Genomic DNA, 23460 nt, shown 5'->3' on the forward strand with positions numbered 1-23460 from the left:
TGTTTTGATCAGCTTCAAATCAGATTAGTGAACATTTGCAATATATATGCCGAATTCCTATTATATATAAAACCCTTGCGCCTATTGACAACTGCTGTGTCGAACAGAATCATGCTTAAACTTTTTCAGAAACATGTTTGGACACTTCATATCATTGTCCACTTCCATTTATTTCAAAAATTTCCACGAGCCTTGTCTTTTGTAACAGACCTAACTATGCATTTGTCATCTCAAGTTATTCTTTGTTGTTTTTCACATACAGGAAACACATGTTAATGCATCATATTAAATAATCAAAAGATGTATGTGGCTGTGTCCGTCTAGATCTCACAAAGTTGCGGTGTTTGACATTTAATGTCAATCTCAAAAGTGGTTGGTGCTTTAAGGAGGTTGGGGGTTCTTTTGGAGTAGGAGTATGGAAAGGTATTAGGAGGGGTTGGGATGCGTTTGCAGCTCATGTGAGTTATGAGGTCGGGGATGGTTCTAAAGTCTTGTTTGGCATGATGTGTGGTGTGGAGAGTTACCTTTGAAGACTCTTTTTCCAGAGCTGTTTCTTATTGCATGTGGCAATGATGCATGGGTGGAAGAGAATATGCAAAGGCAAAATGGTACAATTCTGTGATATATTTTGTTTACTCGACCTGTACATGATTGGGAGGTGGAAGTGGTTACTAGATTTTTTGAGCTGTTGTATTCTCTTAAAGTAATGTGTGAAGGAGAGGATACAATTTGTTAGATTCCAGCGCGTAGAAAATCCTTTTTTCTTGATAAGTTCCTGCGCGTAGAAAATCCTTTGAAGTAAAGTCTTACTATAAGGTTTTATCTAGTCCTATAAAGTCTTCTTTTCCGTGGAAAAGTATTTGGAAAGTTAAGGTTCCCCCGAGAGTGGATTTTTTTGTATGGACGGCGACTTTAGGGAAAATTCTAACTTTGGACAATTTACGAAAGATGAATATTATTGTGATGGAGTGGTGCTATATGTGTAAGACTTATGGAGAATTCATTGATCATTTGTTCTTGCATTGTATGCTTGCTACAGAATTGTGGAGTTCAATCTTGCAGCTGTTTGGTGTGGTGTGGGTAATGCCGCGATCGGTGAAAGAGATGTTGGGGAGTTGGAGGGGGTAAAAGGGTAACCGGACGTTGATGCCGATTTGGCGAATGGCTCCGTTGTGTTTGATGTGGTGTATATGGAGGGAGCGGAATGCATGCAGTTTTAAAGATTGAGTTTGGTTTGATTAACTTGAAAAAGTTGGTGATAAAAACCTTACTTATGTGAAGTGAAGATACAATCTATGTCTGCGTGTTCTTATTCTGATTTTTTAGATATGTGCTCTCTTTTCTCATTGAATATCGGGTATCATGTATACATCCTGTATAGTATGGGTTGTGCCCCTCTGCGCTTTTTGAAATATACTATACTGATAAAAAAAAAATTGTCAATCTCAAAAACTGACATTCGTTTCTTTCATTATACTGACTCACCTTGAATGTTGGGTTTTGGAAATTTTCAATTTATAGTGGAGAATAATCTTGACAGAAACTGTCAATAAATACATGTAATACAATAGCCCTTTCTTTTTTAAAGCAAGTTCACATTCGAACAACATACATTATTGTATTTGGCCAAATGTACTACTCTTCCCTAAACTATTCATGAAGGCACAGGCAGCATTTTAATAATTCACTTGTTCATTGTCCTGAATTTGAGATTTTTCTTTTTTCTTTTCGCTTGGTAATTTAGCTCACATGCCCTGCTTTTTACTTTGAGATTTTTATACTATGAACAAAAAAGATGAGAATGTGATCAAGTTTAAGCAGATCATAATTTGATAAAAACAATAAGGAAAAACATGATGATAGCTTTTACTCATCACATGATATCAAAATATAGCAGAAAAGTTTTTCAACACTGACTAGAATTCCCTATATCTTGGTGGTGTCCCTATTACTTTTTCTCTTCAATATAAATTTTTATTTGTTTATCCAAGTTTAAAGTATCCAGTGTATGGAATGATCAACAAAGATTCCCCTAATTTCAATAACATTTCTAAATCCCAAATGTATCATGATCTACATTGATGCATCCATAAGCGTCCAATGCTGTCATCAGCTTTGAATGACCAAAGTCTTTGCAATAGTTCTGTTTTGCATTTTAAACTATGTGGAGGGAAGATTGTTTCTAGTAATGATGTGAAAAAAACGCAAAAAATGAAAAAGACTTCAATAAAAATTTGCAACACAGTCAGGTACCTGTCACACCTCCATCAAAAGGAAGCAATCCAATAGATTTTGGCAATGCTTCTTGCAATCCTGTGATCATTGGTTCAAGTGTAGCTATCTGAAACATGCATGCGTGAAACATTAGACAAAACCACAATTAAGTATTATCTTCAAATAAAATGTCAACATATATAAGGTACACATAGAATGTTTTAGCTACGTTCATTCAACTAAACGAACATTAATACAGTGATGCAGCATCTTATGCGGTTCAGCATCTAATCACTAAGGATTTAGGGATCTTGGGGCTCATATAGGATATACTAACAGATTTGTAAAAGGTTTGGTTTTGTATATCGCATTTGGGCACAGGAAACTAGTTTTTTGGGGCTGGAAAAATCTAATCAAGGGTTGGAACACAGCAACCAGCAAGTAAAGCAAAGAGTGAAGAAGAAGATGCATAAAGGTAGTGTCATACTAGGGTCCTTGGACATCACACCTAAGAGGGAGACGCATTACACATTGACGGCAATGACATTTACAACTGTACAATCACTAATAACTATGAAGGAGCCAAACAAAAAATCAATAAATGAACCATCAAACCAATTTTAACGATGAAATCAGCAACAAATCATCCACTATAAGATTTTCGGCTGAAAGATACTAAAGAAGATCATGTTTCCGAAAATGATTGTTACAAAGGCATAACCAGAACCATTTAACAAACCAACCAACATAACATCGACGAAGCCCAAAATACCATTGACAAGTAAGCTCCACATGACAAACATCAATCAAAGGCTTAAGTGGATTTTCGATGAAGGCCAGCACAGAAGAGGTAAACCAATGAGAGGATAAATGGGGAAGAAAATAAAGGAAAATAAGAAACAAAAAAGACCCTTACAAGCTTAAAAATTTCACAAAATATAATCTAAATGATCATTAAAGACTCTTACAAGCTTAAAAATTTCACAAAATATAATCTAAATGATCATTACTTTGATAACATATAGAAGTTAGGCTTTGTTAAGAAAAGAGAAAACACAACTTCAGAAGAATTTGAGAGAGAGATTTCAAACTTGCTCTTCCTTTCCCTCTCCAACTATATGTTGAGATTTGTGTAGAAATCTAAAATACGGGAATAATAGTGAAAGCAAGAGAGAGAAAAGGACACAATGAATTACAGGTGGTTCGGTGTCAGACACCTACGTCCACCACTTTGAATTAGCCCTAAGGGCTGCATTATATTCATTAACTTGATTGTTTACAATACATATATTCCTATTTATAGTTGAATAAGTCAACTTATACAAGTAAACTTAAATCGACTTATACAACGAAACACAAATCGACCTAGACTAGAAAATATAAATCAATAATATTATATTCAGAATATATTCTAACATTCCTCCTCAAACTCAAGGTGGAAGATTTTGGAAGCTTGAGTTTGAAAATAGAAAAACGGAGACCGTTGGTGAAGACTGAAATGCTGCTGAAGAGGAAAAAACAAAAAAGAGCCCACTTGGGTAGTTATTAGGTAGGTGCTACGAGCCAAGAACCGAAAAGGGTCTAACTGTGGGCCATGAACCGAAAAGAGGCCTACTGAGGGCCAAGAACCGAAAATGGCCAACTGCGGGCCAAGAACCGAAAAATGGCAGACTACGGGTCAAGAACAAAAAATGGGTTGATTGCGGGCCAAGAACCAAAAAAGGGCCGATTGCGGGCCAGAACCGAAAAGGAGCCGATTGCAAGCCATAACTGAAAATGGGCCGATTGCGGGCCAAGAACAAAAAAAAAAAAGGATGAGCGCACTTGGGCAGTTATCGAGATGGTGCACCGAACCCGACTCGTGTGTGGCGCGCGTGATGTGGTTTGCATGGACCCTTTTTTTTTTTTTTGGTGCTATATGGGTTCGAATCTGGTGTCAGTGGACACACCATAGGGGTTGTGAGCCCTTGTCTTTTCTTAAACCAAACAAGGAAGCCTCTTCACTCTTCGTCTTCTTAGTTTGGTGTTGCATGATCTAGACGGCAACGCTGATGATTTTAGTGGAGACATCGGCGATATAATCGCGATGGTGGCCTAGAGTGGATGAACCTAGTGGATCTTTAGATCGGCCGTGAGGTGTGAACAGTGAAGCACGGTTGGGGTGGTGTCTTCTAGGCAGCAGGCTGACATAGAGGTAGACTTTGTGGCTTCCGGTAGAGGTTGAACTGGTGTTGGAGAGGATGGTCAGAATTGGTGGCGGCATGACTGACGTTGATGGTGGGCTTCACTGGGCTAGATCTGACCAGAGATGGCCGGTAGGGCTGTTGTGGCTAGAGCGATGCGTTTTGGGAGGTGGGCTTACGGCGCGGTGCTGGATGGCAGCTGGCTGCTGGTGAAAAGGCCGGAGTTGCTTGTGGTGGCTCGATGGTGGACTTGTTTGTGGGCAGCAGTGCCTCGGGGTTGCCGGTTACTAGGTGGTGCAAGGCTGGAGCTGACTGTGAGATGAGCGTTGCGGATTGGTTGTGGTACGTGGCTGAACAGGCAGAATCTTTGGGCAGGGCGTGGCGGCGCGTGACATGGACTATGTCGGCGATTTCGGCAGCGATGGACACGTCTGCTTCAGATCTATCGATTGGTACTACTACCAAGGTGATTGGACAACTTTGGAGGGGCGGAGTTTCAGAGCAGAAACTCTTGACGGCGCATGGAAGCGTGACTGGATTGTTTAAGCCAATGAAAGATGGCTTTGATACCATGCTGAGATTTGTGTAGAAATTTAAAATACGGGAATAATAGCAGAAGCAAGAGAGAGAAAATGACACAATGAATTACGGGTGGTTTGGTGTTAGACACCTATGTCCGCTACTCTAAATTAGTCCTAAAGGCTACATTGTGTTCATTAACTTGAATGTTTACAATACATAGGTCCCTATCTATAGTTGAATAAGTCGAATTATACAAGCAACCTAAATCAACTTAACAAGGAAACACAAATCAACCTAGACTAGGAAATATAAATCAATAATATTATATTCAGATATATTCTAACACTATATATATATAGATATGGGAGAATAGCACTGCCGGCAACACTCGTAGTCTCGCTGTATGGAAGATGGTACGTACGTGCCTTTTGTGGTGTTTATGGAGGAAAATGAATGATAAGTATTTTGAGGACCACAAGAGGACTTTGGAGGAGTTGAAATCTTTATTTTTTAACACTTTGTATCTTCAGACAATTGTTTATGTTTCTTCTTTAAGTTATCATGATTTTCTTGTTCTTTTTGTCCTTAGTATCTAGGTGGCATCTCTTGTATACTTCCTGTGTACATGGAGCACCTTACGCTTTTAATGATATCTTGATTAATTATCAAAAAATGATTTTTAAAAAGGCTGAGGTTCCAGATGAATTTGAATGGCCAAAAGGTATATAGTTGGGATAAAGGTCTCCTCGAGTAGTATCTTTCAATTTGCATTGCAGACCAACAAAATGCTCATATACACCATACATGCGTAAGTTGGCTGACCGAATGTATGATATCAGATCATTATGGTTGAGCAAATTCAGACATGGCTAAATTGAGTCTAATTAACAGCCAGAAATCTGGGTCACACAAGATGCTGCCATGACTGCAACCAAAAACTATGGCAGTGAAAGCTATTCAGAGACCTAAAGGCTGTAAAACTTGAGGATTACGTGACACATAAAAGACTCCCTAAAAGTAACAGAAGAAAAGTTTGCAAATAGCAGGTTTTATGCATAGTTATCCAGCCTGTTGATCTAATCCACTACAATTGTATTTTACAGATTTCTTTGACAAATGAGCCAATTATCATGAATATTTTGACTAAAAAAATATAAGTAACAATCATGACAGCATCGTGACTCAGATGGAATCAATTGTAGTAATAGAAGTAACAAAACAAAACAAATTCAAGGTAACAGCTCGTATGCCTTTCTGTGCAACTTCAGTCTTCACATAATTATTTTTTTCTTTTTTTGATACATAATTCATATCAATTTTAATGAATCATGACAAACCTTATTTGATATATGATCTAGAAGCGCTCGAATAAGCCAGGGCAATGATCTAGATCCAAGCAGTCTTGCAATGGAAAACATGTGGGGTATTCCAAAAAACCCACTATGCAGTCGTGCAAAACTTTGATGAGCAGAATTCAAATCCTATGACGAGAACAAACAAATAATTAAGAGCAAATACGAACAATATATCATGACCAAGTACAGCTATATTGAAAGCTACTCATTATTTTTTAGTTAACAAATATTTACAAAAGTGAGTTAGGTCAATAATACATCTGGTTAAACTAAGGTGTTTGAAAAAGGTAAATAAGAGTTATGAAACTGTAAAAGTTGCTTTCACAATTATGTATGAGAACACCTTAATTATAAAATCCAACAATGTGATTAAGGTACGTTCCTTACTTGAGTACCACAATAGAAGTTAGGCTTGGCATGGGGAACTGATGGCTTCTGAACAGGAACAAGGGCAACCTTCGATGATCGGATAAAACGCTGAGTAGTATTGGAAAGGATAAAGTTTGGTAAAAAGTCGCTCTGCATCTCTGACCAGATCTAATAGACACAAACAAATTGATCAAGTGAAGGCTAGCAATTAAGCCGCAAGAGCAACAAAATCGCATTTCTAAAAATAACCAAGATTCTTCCAAGCAGCCAAAAAGTAAGAAGATACTTGACAATTTCTATAATACAAGACATCAACTAATTATCAAATCCAATATCCATAATCCAATGCATAAGATAAAGGTATTGGGGAAGTTTTCTATACTGTTAATACAACGAGTGTAATTTTAAAAAGCTAGGAGTAACCACTTTCTACACTGATTCCCCCAATGACATGAGTGTGACCACCAGCCTTGAGACCAGTGCTCGTTCAAACGTTAAACTAGCATATAAATGGACATAAAAAACAAGGTTTCCTTTGCATCCATCCTCTCCAACGAATTTGATAAAGAAATAAGTAAGGATTAGATAAACAACTGCCATACAGATACTAAATTCTTTGTTCTATTATTAGTGTTTAGATTATTTTCCATAATTCACATTATGTTGCAACAAACTGTATAACACACAAATGGCATCAAAGACCAATGAAAGAACATGACAATCTAGAACAAAAGATAAAATATTTATAAGATAGCTGCCAAAAAAGGTCCGCATAAAATCAATGCCAACTCTGATACCTATTGTTGGGAGGTCCGGTGACTCTAGGATTTATGCATTATTTTGTCTTACTAAGATATTTTAGCCAAAGTCCTTACATTAGAAACACAAACAGTGTGTATACAAAAGAAAAACTTGCTAGCACCAACTTTTGGGTTTAGGCATGTCCACAAACGCTCTCTCCTCTCTCCTCTCCCTAGTGGTGGCGCGTCCCGCTAGCCTTCAGCCTCAGATATCTCTCTTCCTCCTTCCTTTCTCACTGACTTGTCTAGGAGTGCTAAGTAAAGAGTGGTTCTGCACTCCATAGAGTTTGTTGGATCTGATCAGCTTGTGTCTCTTGGTTTTCAGTCATGTGAGCACCGCGTGGCCACGTGGATGCTGCGAACCCCCTTGGGGGTTGTCCTGTGTGGTTGGGTATAGAGAACCGATTCTTTGTGGAGGCAAATCTTTCACCTTCTTTGTGGTGAAAGGGTCTGTTGAGTTGAGGGTGGTGGAAAAGAGGAATGGGTTCTCGGGGTGGGTTTTGCTGGGTGAGTGTTGCGTAGCTTGGTTGCTGTTGATGGTGGAAGAGGTGCTGGGAGATCGTGGTTCCAAGTTGTTTGTGAAATCTTTTAGGGAGGATTCAAAGGTGACCATTGTTCGGATAGGTGGTAATAGCTCCGGCCGGTTCTCGGAGGTGGCGGTTTATGATGTGGGTGGCCTGAGAGGAATGGTAGTGTTCCCTGAAGGATGTGCCAAGCGGGGGTGGGGTCGTGTTTTTGGGGAGTTGAGCAAAGTGTTGATTTTTTTAGGTTCCATGATGGTGTCGTCATCCTCTAGTGGCGCTCTGGCGGGAAAGATTCTGGGTAAGGTTGCGAGCGTTTTGTCATTCGCTGAGGTGGTACGCTTGCCGACTCCTGTCGTAGTTGACGGGCCTCAGGTTCAGTCGATGCCTGTGGTCTGGTGTGAGATGGAGAAGCTTATTCCGATGGGTCGGGAGTAGGAGATGATCTGGCAGGCAGTGGACTGCTACGCAATGGAGTGTTTTTTTTTTTTTTTTTTTCCTGATCCTTTGGGTAAGAGCATCCTTAGTGAGCTCTCCATTTCAAAATTTTCACCAAAATTTGATGAAAAACTCAAAAAAGTCAACTCCAGCAAACTCTCTATAGTTTCTTTATTTTGGCTCTCGTCAGAATTTCACTCTAAATTTAGCTTACAAAATTCATGAGCTATTCAATAGTTTATTATTTTTCCTTTGTTTCCCGCCTCTCTCTCCTTCACTTTTCCTCCCCGAAGAAGTTTGACCCTTCCCTGTTCTTCTTCCCCGTTCTTTCTGTCTTAATGGACTCAACACCTCTGTGTGTGTGATGAGAGGGATTTGTTGCCGTTGGGTTGGATTCTTCTATGTTGCGTGAAGGGGTTTGGAGGAAGAAGACTAAGGTGGGACCATGGGCTTGTCATCCGGAGTAGGGGTAGGTGGGTCAAATTTGTGTATAATCTGCAATACCCAATTCATTTGTTGGGGAATTTTATCTCTCAACTCTCAAGGGCTCTATCAAAATCATTAAAAAATAATATATGTTTAAAATATAGAAATATTTAGAGAGTTTGATGTAGGAAGCTTTTTAAAAGTGACAGATAAAAAAAAAAAAAGTAGATTCTTGAGCTAAAATTTAAAGAAAATTTAGAGAGCTCACTAGTGATGCTCTAAAGATCCTCTTGCTGGTGGCTCCAAGATTCGAGGTTCCTGTATGTGCAGTCTGGCATGTTTCATGCAGAGGGCTGCGGTGGGTGAATGTGATGCTTCAGAGGGTTTCGTGTCCATAAGAAGTAGTTTGGCATGCTTGAAGAAGTGTGATGGTGATGCCTTAAAGGAGTTTGGGGTTCTTAGGAAGCTTCTTGGTCTTTTTGAAGCGTGGCTTGGTTGGGCTTGTCAGCATAGGCTTTTTTTTGGCCTTGCACTCCTCTGTTGGACTGAAGTGGAGAATGGACTGATTTGGGTTGGGTCGGTTGCTTAAGAGTGGTTATGGGTTGGGCTGGAGGCATTTTAGGGATAGGTCTAGTAGAGTGGGTTGTAGCTCTAAGAAGTCTTCCATGTCTGGTTTTGATTAGATACAGGTCTCCAACGCTTTTTCTATGGATTTGAGAGCAAGTCCGAGTTCGACCTTAGGCCTGGCGGCTTCCGCGGACGCTGTTGCTTCTCCGGCGCCGATTGCTTTAGGTTGTTCATCAGGTGAGTGCTCGGTGTCTGTTGTGCACTCTCCTTCTCTGAAGGTCTCATCTCCGACGGCTTTTGTGGAGGTGTTTGCCGCTACTCCGGAGTAGTCAGTCGTGGGTTGCATCTTGACACTTTTTGCAGCTGAGCTGTCTTCGGCGTCCTTCGTGAGATCTGCTCTGGGTGAGGGTCCTCTGTTGTCGTCTTCTTCTTAGGTTTACTGCGATTTGCTGGCTCCTTCTCCGGCTCTAGATGGGTTTGGTCTAGCCCCCGGCGTTTGCTTATCAGAAGCGGCAACACTTGATGAAAGGCTGTGTTTTTCTCTCCCTGTGATGAGTCTGGAGCGCCTATTTACCCATCGGAATCCAAGCCTGTGCTTATATACTCCCGGAAGAATAAGGTTGGCAAATTAGATAAGCATCTGCTTGAGGAGGCTCTTGAGACTTTCGGTGTTCCCAAGGCTTCTTCCTTAAGGTCATTTGGGGTTGCTACCAAGCCCTTGTTAGAACCAACAAAGGACGGGATAGTGTCTACGCCTGCTCAAGACGAGGGTTGTCAGTCAATTCTTCGGCGTGGCTTTCTTCTCCCAAGGGGCACGACCCATTCTCCTTCAAAAGTGGGCGAGTCTCCCGGGGTAGCCTTTGTTGATGATTCTTCGCGGGGAGGTGGTCTTGAAGAGCTTGGTGGTCCTCCCGGGGCAGCAATTGATCTTAGCTTCTGTTTTCAAACTTTGGGGGTCTCACACGAGGGGAATGTGAAGGACTTTTTAGACTTCATGGCTCTAATTGATGCGGAACATCGTCTAGAGACTTTAGTCTCTACTCCTAAGTTTAAAGGGTGTCGTGAAGTGAAGAGCCTAGAGTGCACAATTAATTATGATGCCAGGGGTTTTGGTTCTAGCTAGCGCAAGGCAAGAGGGCCTTTGATGTTATGTTTTAGTCTCTAGGTTTTGTGGGCTGGTTTTGTAGGGGTTGTTGGGTTTCCTACTGTTTTTGAGTTTTTCGGGGCGCCTTTTACGCTCTTTATAAAATTCTCTACTTATAAAAAAAAGAAAAAAAAAAAAAAAAAAAGCTGCTTGAAGAAGAAAGGAATTCAAGTGCTGAAAGAAATTGATAACAAATGATCCAAACTCATTATCCTCATATACGTCAAACATTTTTGTTTCGTCATCTAACCTTCCACTCAACAACAACAATACCGAAATTAACAATGTGTGTATATATATATATATTAAATATCACATGCATCCTAAAATTGAAAAGTTTTTTTTTTTTTGTAATTATCACTATTTATATTCTCAGGAATCAATAAGATTAACAACATGCAGAAAGAGCTAAAAATTTCTTGATTTGTCTACCCATCCTGAACATATTGGACCTGAAGAGAGAGAACAAGATATTAAATTTCAATCCAATTCTCACAAACCACAATTCGGAATTCATTATTGGCAGGATTAATATCTATCCAAAAAAAGTTAGTATACAGTGCGCATGTGAACGAGCGCGTGCGAGAGAGAGAGAGAGAGAGAGAGAGAGCATCAACCAAAAACAGAATATGTCCAAAAAGAGAATCAGAGGAAGAAATATTTGCCATACCTGAGAAGCAAGTCGACTTGAAAATGACACAAGAGAGATGTTCTCTTGCATCTCATTCAACATAAGACTGAAAGAGTCTATTGAAAGATCTTTTGATAGCAATTCATGGGTGTGTTTTAAGATATCAAGCAGCTTCTCTAATTCCTAAATACCAAACTATCGTGTCAGTCTTCTGTTGATGGAATATGGTAAACAAACAGCTTTCAATGATAACAAGAATCAAGAAAACAAAAATGGAATTACTTACCACTATAGCGCATAGATCCTGAGACTCAAAACGATCAAACAGAAACTCGAGATTGTCCCTGAAAACTTTGTTCATCCGTTCCGCAATCAAACTTCTTAAATCAATGCTCCTCCCAAGTAACTACACTCCATAAAAATCTTAGTCAAGTTGTGAGAGAGAAGGATTCTGATTGACTCCAAATAAATACATACCCTAGATCTATAGATATGTGGATTTTAAGTCTACAACTGCATGATTACATCCTACTGAATATGTACCTGTCTGAAAACATAATTTTATTTTTATTTTCTTTTATTTTTTATATAAGTAGTTTAATTTCATTAGAAAAGTGCAAAGGGCCACAATTCTAGTACACAGGAAGTATACAAGAAAACCTTCTATTTTGGAGAAAAAGAAGACCAGTTAAAAAAAAAAAAAAAAAAAAAAAAACAGCAAAATTAGAAAGAAAAAAAAAATTGATATGTAATAAACTGGTCTTATTAAAAGTGTAAGGCGCCCCTAAGTACACCGGAAGTATACAAGATAAAGCACCTAACTAGAAAGCGAAAAAGAAATAGTCCAAAAAAAGAAAGAAACCCACCAAACCCTCAAAACCAAAAGCCCTCAAACCCAAACCAGCCCACAAAAAGCAAAAACTTATGTGTTGCCATCCATGTGTAAAGAGAAATGAATATTATCTTTTTCAGCTCTACCACCAAAGTCTTTCTATTTTCAAAGCTCTCAGCATTCCGCTCTCTCCAAATATACCACATTAAACAAAAAAGAGTTAACCTCCAAACTTCCAAAATGTTACGACGCCCCTCTTGACCTCCCCAACTCACCAACAACTCTCTTACCATTCTAAGCATAACCCAATCAACATTAAATAAAATAAAAGGCGAGCTCCATAAATCTCTTGCTACTTCACAATGAAGAAGGTCCAGCAGAATTGCTTTTGTATTTGGTTTTGGAGTTTGTGTTTGAGCCAAATTACTCTCCGTCTCCCAGCCAATTATAAAGCCCTCTTTAGCAACCCCTCCCGTGTCTTTAAAATAACCTATTCGAGTCTTTGGTGATAGAGAATGCGATAGTGTGGAGAAAGAGAACGCATAGAGTCCAAGTGTATCATCGTGGGGAGCACCGGTATTATTTGTGAAGAAAAGGGATGGCTCAATGCGGTTATGCATAGACTATCGAGAGTTGAACCGAGTAACAATCAAGAACAAGTATCTCTTAACAAGGATTGATGATTTATTTGATCAACTCAAGGGGGCTTCAGCATTCTTGAAGATTGATCTCCTGTCAGGATACAACCAACTCAAAGTGCGAGAAGAAGATGTGCCAAAGACAACTATCCGTACAGGATATGACCATTATGAGTTCTTGGTTATGCTGTTTGGATTGACCAATGCACCATCGGTATTTATAGACTCGATGAACCAGGTGTTCCATAAATATTTGGATTTGGTCGTTGTCCTGTTCATTGATGACATCTTAGTCTACTCAACTAATTATCTTGAGCACGAAATGTGAGTTTTGGTTAGAAGAAGTGTGATTCTTGGGACATGTGGTTTTCAAGGATGGAATCGATGTTAATCCAAAGAAGATTAAGCCTATAGTTGAATGGGAGCGACCAACAAATGTCCAAGAGATTCTTAATTTCTTGGGCTTAACTGGTTACTACCGGAGATTCATTGAAGGATTGTTCTCATTGTCAGGACCTCTAACTACTCTCACAAGGAAGAATGCTCGTTATGTATGGAATGACGAATGTGAAGCAAACTTCTAAGAGCTAAATCGTAGGGGTTGGTGATTGCGTCTGTTCTCACACTACCCGCGCAATCAATTGGGTATGTGGTTTACACTGACGTATCTTGAAAAGGATTGGGGTGTGTGCTTATGCAAGAAGGCAAGGTAGTAAGTTACGCCTCAAGGCAACTAAAAGATCATGAGAAGAAATATCTGATAATAGCTTAAATGTGCCTTTCCTTTTTTTATTAAAAGTAAGCATTATCATGCTTAGTTGTACTAATTCTTATATTTTATACTTAATTGTGAAATTTTGCTTAATTATTAATCTTGAGCTTAAATAATATACTAATGCAAGAAATCACTTCTTGTAGGGACTAGCAGAATTTTTGAGAAAGGAGAGATAATAATTAAAAAGAAAAAAAGAAGAAGCTCCTTAGCAATGGGACATGGGGCCCTCATGCAAAGAAGACAAAGGCTCATTTTGCAAGTCTTTATCGTGTATGGCTAACAAAAGAAAGAGTAGCAAAAAACAAAACAAAAAAAGGGAATGAAACGAAAGTCAACAAAAGAGGGGATGAAGAAGACGAAATTCACTCTTGGAAGAGAAAGGGCTGGTGTGTCTACGTGGTGGTTGGATGTAAAGGAGAGAAGAAAACAAAAAGAAAAGTTTAAGACTAACGTGAATCAGTACTACAATAGGAATTAAATGAAGCAAAGCGTAAAAAAAAAATGATGAAACTCAAATCTTTTGAAAAGAGGCTGAAAGAAAGGAGCAAATCGAATGAGATGAATTCTTGTCTCCTTATCCTGACAGCTGAAGTTAACGTCAACAACATGAGCCCCACGAATTGGTGTAGGATCTCTTCTTATCTGACATACAGTTATACTTGGAGAGAAAAATCTGGTTGAAAATGTGCAAGAGAGAAAATCTATGAAGAGAACCGGCAAAGCGTGGGAAGAAATAAATGCTAAAGCTGCTTAAGCTGAAAAAGAGGAAAAACATGAGCTAAGACTAGGGAGATTTTTCTCTATAAAAGGAGCTAGAGGTGAACTTAGAGGAAGGCCAGAGGGTGGAGTCTGATTTTTGGGTCTGAAGCTTGGGGTTCTTCCCATTCGGCCAATAGCATTTCTTTTCTTAGTTTTTATTTTCTTTGTTGTGTTTAATGTTTAGCACTTTGATTATGGAATTTATTTCCATAATTATGAGTGGCTAATCTTTCAGCTAGGGCTAGAGGTGAATATTAGTATTTTTATTATGTGTTCTTGAGACTGTGTTTAATGTTTTTCAATGATTAAGGATTGAATGTTAGGGATGATTTTAATTTGAGAAATATTTCATGTTGACAAGTTTTTGATTCATTATCATTTTTGTTTATATCAAATGCTTACTTTTTGTTCGGTGCTTTCTTTGTATACTACCGGTGTATTTAGGGGCGCCTTCGCTTTTAATAAAACACTTTATTACTTATCAAAAAAATGCTTACTTTTCGTTTGATTTGTTATGATTCGAATTTATAGTGAATGCTTAATCTCTCTTAACATGTCATTGAAATCAAATCTTCAATCAAACCCATGCTCAATTGACTTTATTTTAAATTAATGTTTGACTATTCAATCTTCCAATTAGGAGAGTTGATTCTCTACCTAGATGAGTTAAAAATGTCTTGAGAATATGTAATAGAATGCTAGGTGGATCCTTAAGGCCCTAGTCTTTTCCCATTAATTTTCCTTAGCTCTATTTTACTTAATTTAGTTTTGTTAGCTTAATCACTTCATTGCTCCATTTCTTAGTGAAAAACAGAAGCCGAATCATTTAATTTTTCTGCACTATAATAGAAATTTTAACTTAGTATCTATCATTCCCTGTGGATCGACCTTGGTCTTATCGAGAATTTATTACTAGTGATAGCCTGCACTTGGGTTTGCAATCTTTTTGACACAGCACTATCCTACTCATGACTTGGAGTTAGCGGTTGTGGTGTAAGCCTTGAAGATATGGAAACATTACCTTTATGGTGAGCAGTGTGAGATTCACACCGATCATCAGAGTCTCAAGTACATTTTCACGCAGAAGGACTTGAATATGAGATAACGGAGATGGCTAGAGCTGCTAAAGGACTATGATAGCCAAATATTTTACCACCCTAGTAAAGCTAATGTAGTGTGTTAAGTAGGAAGTCTCATGATGTTGAGGCTGATTGTGTCAATTATTGATCAGCTAGCGCAGCAATTTGCAATTGTGGAAAAATAGATGATGTGCTAATTGGAGAGTCGCCAATTCTAGTAGCCTTGGTGGTGGAACCGTTAGCCAAGCAAGAGTCAAGCTAGCACAAGAGGATGATCCTGAGTTAAGGGAGCTTATGGAAGAAGCCAAACATGGAGAAGCATCTGGCTTTTATGTGCCTAATGATGCTGAGTTAAGGAAAGAAATTTTTGACGAAGCACACCAAACGTGGTACACAATTCATCCAGACAATACCAAGATGTATCGAGACTTGAACAAGTTTTGGTGACGTGGCATGAAGTGTAGGGTTGTTGAGTATGTTGCACGATGTCTTTCGTGCTAGCTTGTGAAAGCTGAACATCAAAGGCTAGCAGGACAATTACAACCACTTGAAATCCCAATGTGGAAATGGGATCAGATTGCAATAGACTTTGTCATAGGTCTACCTAAAGCACCTAGTGGTCAAGATGCTATATGGTGATCATTGATAGACTCACAAAGAGCACTCACTTTCTCCCTTTCAAGATTATAGATTCAATGGAGAAATTGGCGAGCATGTATGTGCGGGAGATAGTCAAACTCTATGGAGTGCCTCTCTCCATAATTTCTGACCGTGATGCTCAGTTTCCATCGAAGTTTTGGCAGAGGTTACGAGAAGCAATGAGAGCATAGCTGTGTTTTAGCATATCGTACCATCCGCAAACCGATGGATAATATGAGAGGACTATCCAAACCCTTGAAAATATGTTGAGATTGTGTGCGCTCGACTTCAAAGGTAATTGGATTCAATACTTACCTTTAGTTAAGTTTGTACCAGTAAGCATCAAACAACCATTGGTAGGGCACCGTATAAAGCGTTATATGGACGTAAGTGTAGATTGCCCTTGTATTAGAATGAAGTCAGAGAAGGACAACTATTGGAATCGAAAATGATACAAGACATGAAAGAGAACGTTGAGTTCATCCCAAAGCGAATACTCACCGCTCAAAGTAGACAGAAAAGCTATGTGGATAAGCATCACCGCAAGCTTGAGTTTGATGTTGATGACCTTGTGTACCTCAAGGTGTCGCCGATGAGAGGTGTAGTCCGATTTAGCAAAAAGGGGAAACTTAGTCCAAGGTTTGTTGGGCCTTTCTAAGTGATTGGAGTTGTTGGCCCCATGGCATACAAAGTTGAATTGCCACCTACCTTGGCGGGAGTACATAATGTATTCCACGTGTCACAATTGCGAAAGGGCGTACATGATCCATGAGTAGTTAATACTTGTGAAATTCGAGTATTATGAGATGTCTAGAGTTAAAGTAAGTTGTGAATTGAGTATAATTGGGACATGCAATGTGATGTTGCAAAGCCGGGCATGTGTTGGGAGTTATTCTTAGACGTCAAACGGATACTTGAGAGGATATTACTAACTGAGCAAAAATACTATGTTTTAATGCTTTAAAGTGTTTTCAAAAGCATGATATATGAATTGAAATCGAGCCAATTGTATATTGTGTTGATGAACATACGATGATTACTTTCGATGTTTTCAAGTATGTTAAAGATATGTTTTGATGAATTATGAGTAATGAAATGATGTCAAATGATGCATAAACATGAAAGCAAAAGTATAATAGTTTTATGGCATGAAGCATAATTATGAACATAAATATAAAAATGTAAGAAGAGATTTTTTTAAATTGGGATCATTCCTCAACATTACATTAAGGGACTATTCCCCGGGGGCCATCCCTCAACGCTTTTAATGAAATAATGTGATGAGATATATTCCTTAAGATGGGATGAGTCATTTCTTACAGCTTAGGGACCATTCCCTCATGACTATATGTACGTTATGCACAAGGATATGGGTGTAGCTAAGTTATATGAGATATATGATATGTTTTAGATGGGTATGTGCATGATTTTCGAGCATGATTTTGGAACGTGCACATTCATTCACAGCTAAGTATTATGTTTCACAATGATTTCATAACCACAAACTGATTTTAAAAAAGAAATATTGAACATGTTAAAGTATTGATTAAATAATTAAATTTACCTCTTCTTATCAGTTTAAACTTTTAGGAAAAGTGGTGATTGAACATGGTATCAGAGCCACTTTTTCTTTAGACTCCAATTATTTATCGATGTCATCGCTGCTTTCTACGGGTCCTAGCCTTCGTTGCTTTTGCTCAACTGGTTTGATCACAATTGAGCATGCCAGAGGATAGATGTACCACACAGAAGGTCTTCAACTTTCTCAGTTTATTTGTGGAAGGATTCGGTCAGATTGCTCAAGTTCTTGGTTTTTGTGTTTCATCTAGATGTGCATAAAGTTTCTAGAGATTGTCCAACATGTCTTACATATGCCAAGTCTTTCTTTCTTCACAGCATGTGCACTTATGGTTCTTTTTTGGTTAGAGACTTACTATTAGCAATCATGAAGGCCATGCCTCACGTCCAAGTTAAGTTGGGTAAGGAATCATCCAGACTATTTGTAAGTTATGTTTTGGTTTTTCAAAAAAGAAAAAAAGAAAAAAGAGAAGAACATGTGGATCACATCATGCGCGAATCGGGTTCGGTGCCCTAACTCGACAATCGCCCAAGTGGGGCTCACCGCTTTTGGTTTATTAGCCTGTTGTTAGCCCCTTTTTGGTTTTCAGTCTGTTGTCGGCCTTTTTTGGATTTTGGCCCAAGTCGGCCTTGCATTCCGAAGCCTCCAATGTTATCACCTGACGCTGTCACTGGCCACCCACTCGCCAGCCTCTATCTCCTTTGGCACTGTCTACCACAAGCCTTTACCACTGGCCTTTGTTCATCAGCCACCGTTTACGGCCCATTCCCGACTTCCATCGCTGCCGTCGTCACAAAAAAAAATAAATAAATAAAAAAACCTTGTTTCTATTGCTAATGCTGCAACCTGCCGCTGTTGCTGGCCTTCAGCCCGCCAGCCTCTATCTCCTCTGGCAGCGTCTGTCAGTCTTCCCCACCGGCCTTTGTTTTCTATTTTCTTTTTTTTTTTGATAAGTGGCCTTTGTTTTCTATTTTCAAACTCAAGCTTCCAAAAATTCACTTTGAATTTTAGGAGGATTTTAGAATATATAGAATATATTTTCTGTATATTCCATATTTGGTTGATATTGAAATATTCTCTATTTACGGGTTAATTGTAATTAAATTATGGGTATTTGATTACAATACTTGTATTTACTCTATACCCTATAAATAGGGACATTTGTATTGTAGACAAATAAGTCAATAAGCACAATGTAGTGCTAGGAGCTATTCCGAGTGGTGGACGTAAGTGTTTAACATTGAACCACCCGTAATTCTGTCTCTCTTTTCTCTCTCTTGCTTTCATTTTTATTCTCATATTTTAGATTTTTACATAAATATAAGCATGATATCAGAACTAAAGGTCTTGAATTCGAACCTTAACTCTGTCATTTACCTCCCATTTCATTTAAATATTCCACGTGTTAGGCATCACCTATTAAAAGAGAGTTTGAGCCCACACGTGAGGGGAAGTGTTAAAGTATTGATTAAATAATTAAATTTATCTCTTTTTATCAGCTTAAACTTTTAGGAAAAGTGGTAATTTAACAAAACCAAAGGTAGCTGTTATTGTAAACTCATGTAGAAAAGTTGGCTCAATGTGAAAAGTTAGTGATAATGATACTCGCCGCGCTTGTGGATTCATATTTCCGCCTGTGCGAACATGGTTAACTCTTCTTTTTTTTTTTTTGATATGTATATTCAATCAAAACGCAGACGAGTGCAACTCTAGTACACAAGAAATATACAAAAGAAACTCTAAATCATAAAGAAAGAACATAATTTTAAGAACTCAAAAAAATTAGAAATAGACACTATTCCATGCCACTCTCCATTTATACAAGGTGTGAGCATCATTTTCTTCAATTCCAACAATCCATTCTCACGATTGTCAAAGCTCCTTGCGTTCCGCTCTCTCCAAAGACATCACATCAAACACAAAGGAGCCAACCTCCATATGTTCAAAGCATTACGGTTTCCCAATTGTTCCTTCCAAGTTCCCAACAAATCACTCACCTTGCGAGGCATAACCCAAGCAACACCAAACAACTGAAAGCACTCCACAACTCTGTTGCAACCTCACAATGAAGGAGAAAATGATCTATAGACTCTCCACAAATCTTGCATAGATAGCACCACTCCATAACAATAATATTCATCTTTCGTAAATTATCCAAAGTTAATATTGCACTAAAGCCGTCATCTTCACAAAAAACGCCTCTCGGGGGAGTCTTAACTTTCTAGTACTCTTCCAAGGTAAAATGGAAATTGTAGGATTAGATAATCCTTGATAGTAAGACTTCACTTCAAATAATTTCTTTTTAAATGGTATCCAACAAATTGTATCCTCGCCTCTATGCCTTACTCTTTGAGAATACAACAACTCAAAGAACCTAGAGACCACTTCCACCTCCCAATCGTGTATAGGTCTAGTAAATATAATATTCCAATGAATGTTTCCATTATGGAACTGCACATTCTCCGCCACCCACGCATCCTTACCACACAAAAGTGAACAATTCAGTAAATAGGACCTTCAATGGTTGTTCCCCACACCAAACATAATGCCAAAACAACACTTTATACATTTCCACACTCCCACCCCATAGGGTCTCCCAACCTCCTTTGAACACCAACCTCCCCTCATACTATCATATTTAATGTCCACCACCTTTTTCCACAAAGCATCCATTTCCGTAGCAAACCTCCACAATCACTTGCCCAAAAGGGCCAGATTAAATTGAATCATACTTTTCACCCCTAACCCCCCTGAAATTATCCGAGAACATATCTTCGACCAATTCACCAGATGAAACTTAAATTCATCACCAATACCTCCCCAAAGAAAGTCACTCTAAAGTTTTTCTAATCAATTGGCCACTCCTACTAGAATAGCCAACGTGGTTAACTCTATGATCGCATAGATAATGTGGTTGTAGTTGATGACAGTGTCGACGAGGATCTAGTGGTCTCGTACTTGGGCTATTATGATTGAGGTAGTGGGATGCCGCATACTTTTGTATTAGACTAGCATGGCCCTTTTCTACTTTATTTTTAATATGTTTATAAACACTTATGATGCACCTATGGCATTGTGTCGTATGTGATACTTTTGTATAGTCATTCTTTTGTATGTAAAAGAATCAATGTATAAGCTTTAAAAATATAGATGTTTAAGTCAGCTCTCAGTGTTGTGGCTACTCAAGTGTATTATGTTTCCACTGCGATGTAAACATCTATGATATGATATGCTCATGTTGTGAGATGTTTCTACTGCGATGTAAACATCTATGAAATGATATGCTCATGTTGTGAGATGATATCTGGTATGTACAGGTTTATGGTGGCGACTTGGCCTTTGGTATAAAAAGGGGGCCGTGACATCTTGGACCACCCAAGGGCATTCAAAAGATTGTGATATTCATTTGTTTCACTAAAATGCATGCCAGTTGCAAACTCCCCATCAATTTTAGGACAAAGAAAGTATTAATTCAAAATGTGAAAAAGAGCAGGCAAAAAGAATGAAGAGTCTAAAAGTAAATAAAACTCTCATGCTTCCACAAAAACAAACAGAATAAGCAAACAAGAAAACCCTCAAAAAACCAAAAAGCACCAAAAAAACCTATGTAAGAACTAAGCTGATGAAGGACGGAAATGTGTCAAAATTTAAAATGATTATAGCCCCTATCTTCCTTGGCAAGACAGTCTGCCTCCTGATTTGCTGATTAGTGCACCCAAGAGGAAGCCACAACATTTCTTACTGTGTCCAAAATCCTTATCATGAATTTCCTATATCATATACTTCCCTCCACCCAGTCTTTTCTCCAAAATACAAACAAAAAATAGCTGCTTTACTCAGAAGTCGCCAAGAGCCCATCTTAGGATACCTTAGACTACCAAAAGAGCTTGACTCTAGGTAAAAACAAGCATGAATTAAAGCATATTCATGACTCCTAGAGGTTTCATCAGCTCCAATAGGCCCAGGATTTATGAAGAGCAACCATTAAATATGTCACCTTGACAAGGGGTGGAGGACTTTAAATGTTTTTTGATAGGTAAGCAAAGAAATAGCATTAAAAAAGCGACAGGCGCCCCTAAGCATACAAGGAGTATACAAGGACACCAAAATAAAAGAAAAACAGAAAACGACAATAGAACACCAGAAAAAACCAGAAAGACAGAAGAAACCCCCAACCATAACACAAAACCCATAGCCCTCAAAGAAACCTGGGCTCCTTTACACATCAGGAAGGACCCTTTTGCCTTTGACCCGGCTAAAATCGACACCCCTAGCAACGAAATTGATCAAGCATTCTTAAAGCTTGAGCTCTCTTTTTCCTTTTTGCTTAGGAGTAGAGACAGAGCCCTACCACTCATCAACTAAAGTCAAGAAATCTAAAAAACCTTTCTCAGTCCCCCCGTAAGAAACCCCCATTGTGTGATAACATGACCTAGCAACTTGCACTGCCCTGGGTTATCCAACAACCCCTCCCTTAGGATCATCCCCCTTTCAAAGATTCGCCCACCTCGAAGACCCAAGTAGACTACTGGTCCCTCGAAGACATACCAAGTAAAAATTGGGAAGAATACCCATTCACAAAGGAGAACAGCCTAGACGGAAACAAAACCCACTGAAAAGAGGGAGGGAACTGCACCCCCCCCCCCCCCCCACCAAAACGCCGAAAAAGCAGGCCCAACACCACCAAACAAGGGCTAGGCAACCAAAAGGAGGGCTTTAAATGTACTTCTTTGATCTTAACGACATATTTATTAAAAAAAAAAAAAAAAACCTTCCAATCTCTCATGAAAAGAGAAACTTATACATTGGAATTTTCCACAAAGACTAAGCCAAAAAAACCATGACAATCTTTTGATGTGTTGCTCTAATGACATAAACTAATATCAGCATTCCCATAGCCAAAAGTATAGCTTGCTTTTGCCTCCAAATGCACCAAAGGACAACCAGTACCATGCCTTTCCACTACTTACCTCTCTTTTGCCTAAAATTGGGAAAGTGACCCATTAAAGAGAAATGTTTTTTTTTTTTTATAAGTAAAAATTCAATAAAAAGCGCAGAGGGACGCAACCCTAGTACGCAGGAAGTATACAAAAGTGCCCCTAATCAGAGGAAAGAAACAAACAAGTAAAAAATCAGCGAACGACATACTACCCGGGCTATGCGCCAACACCCAAAGATATAACATATTAAGCATATTTTTACAAAGAGCCCCAACCGGTACCTCCACATCTTCAAAAAGACTAGAATTTCTCTCACACCACAAGCCCCACAAAACACACAAAGGAACCTGCTTCCAAATACGATTAACAGGACCACGACTCAACAAAGTGTCCCAACCACTCAATAAATCAAGGACACTACTAGGCATAACCCACTCCACCCCGTCACATCACTTACTGCCAGTAACAACTTGTCCCGCATTGCCTATGCTCTGGGGGCCAACACATGAAACTTTGGCGAGAGATAAGGTCAAGATTATAACCAAATAACAAAACAAATGGTTAACGATATTTAGCTCATACCAATGCCCCCAATAAAACCAGAATAGTTCCACAACAAATAAAAAAATTCAAAAAATGGAAGTTATGTATTCACCTTCACTCTAGTCATCTTTAGTAGCGCAGTGAATCTCATAGGCTGGACAGAATACTTTTCTCCATTGTCCAATGCGAAGAGAAATGATGGATCAAGTAACTCACTGCAGGATTTTGCAATTGATACAAGATTTACAAACTTTTAGTGGTACAGGAGAATAAGCCAAAGGCCAAGTGGTGTACCTTGCTGCCCAACTCTTGTAGTAAGTGAAAATAGTCTCAGAAAGTTTTGAAACAAATATGTCGAAACAGTGATCCACCTACAGAAAAAAAAAAAATATAACTCATCGTTGACAGTACAAGCAGAAAACATAAAAGGAACTTGTAAAAAGATTTGAGGGCTGTCTCTATATACATGCCCACTAACATAGAAGCATGTGTGTCTATCAGTCGCT

General features: G+C 38.8%; 1 protein-coding gene across 1 annotated transcript in view; it reads right to left on the minus strand.

The window, feature by feature from the left end:
* LOC133851382 (protein PIR) overlaps positions 1–23460 on the minus strand; it is an 80357-nt gene that overhangs the window by 14679 nt on the left and 42218 nt on the right. Inside the window, exons 20-26 of the mRNA XM_062287787.1 lie at positions 23249–23325; positions 23067–23169; positions 11457–11576; positions 11210–11353; positions 6662–6811; positions 6257–6400; positions 2254–2341 (exon numbers count right to left, since the gene is read on the minus strand). Coding sequence (XP_062143771.1) covers positions 2254–2341; positions 6257–6400; positions 6662–6811; positions 11210–11353; positions 11457–11576; positions 23067–23169; positions 23249–23325 — 826 coding nt within the window. The remainder of the gene's footprint in view (positions 1–2253; positions 2342–6256; positions 6401–6661; positions 6812–11209; positions 11354–11456; positions 11577–23066; positions 23170–23248; positions 23326–23460) is intronic.

The sequence above is a fragment of the Alnus glutinosa genome, chromosome 12, assembly GCF_958979055.1.
Source record: "Alnus glutinosa chromosome 12, dhAlnGlut1.1, whole genome shotgun sequence".
Taxonomy (NCBI): domain Eukaryota; kingdom Viridiplantae; phylum Streptophyta; class Magnoliopsida; order Fagales; family Betulaceae; genus Alnus; species Alnus glutinosa.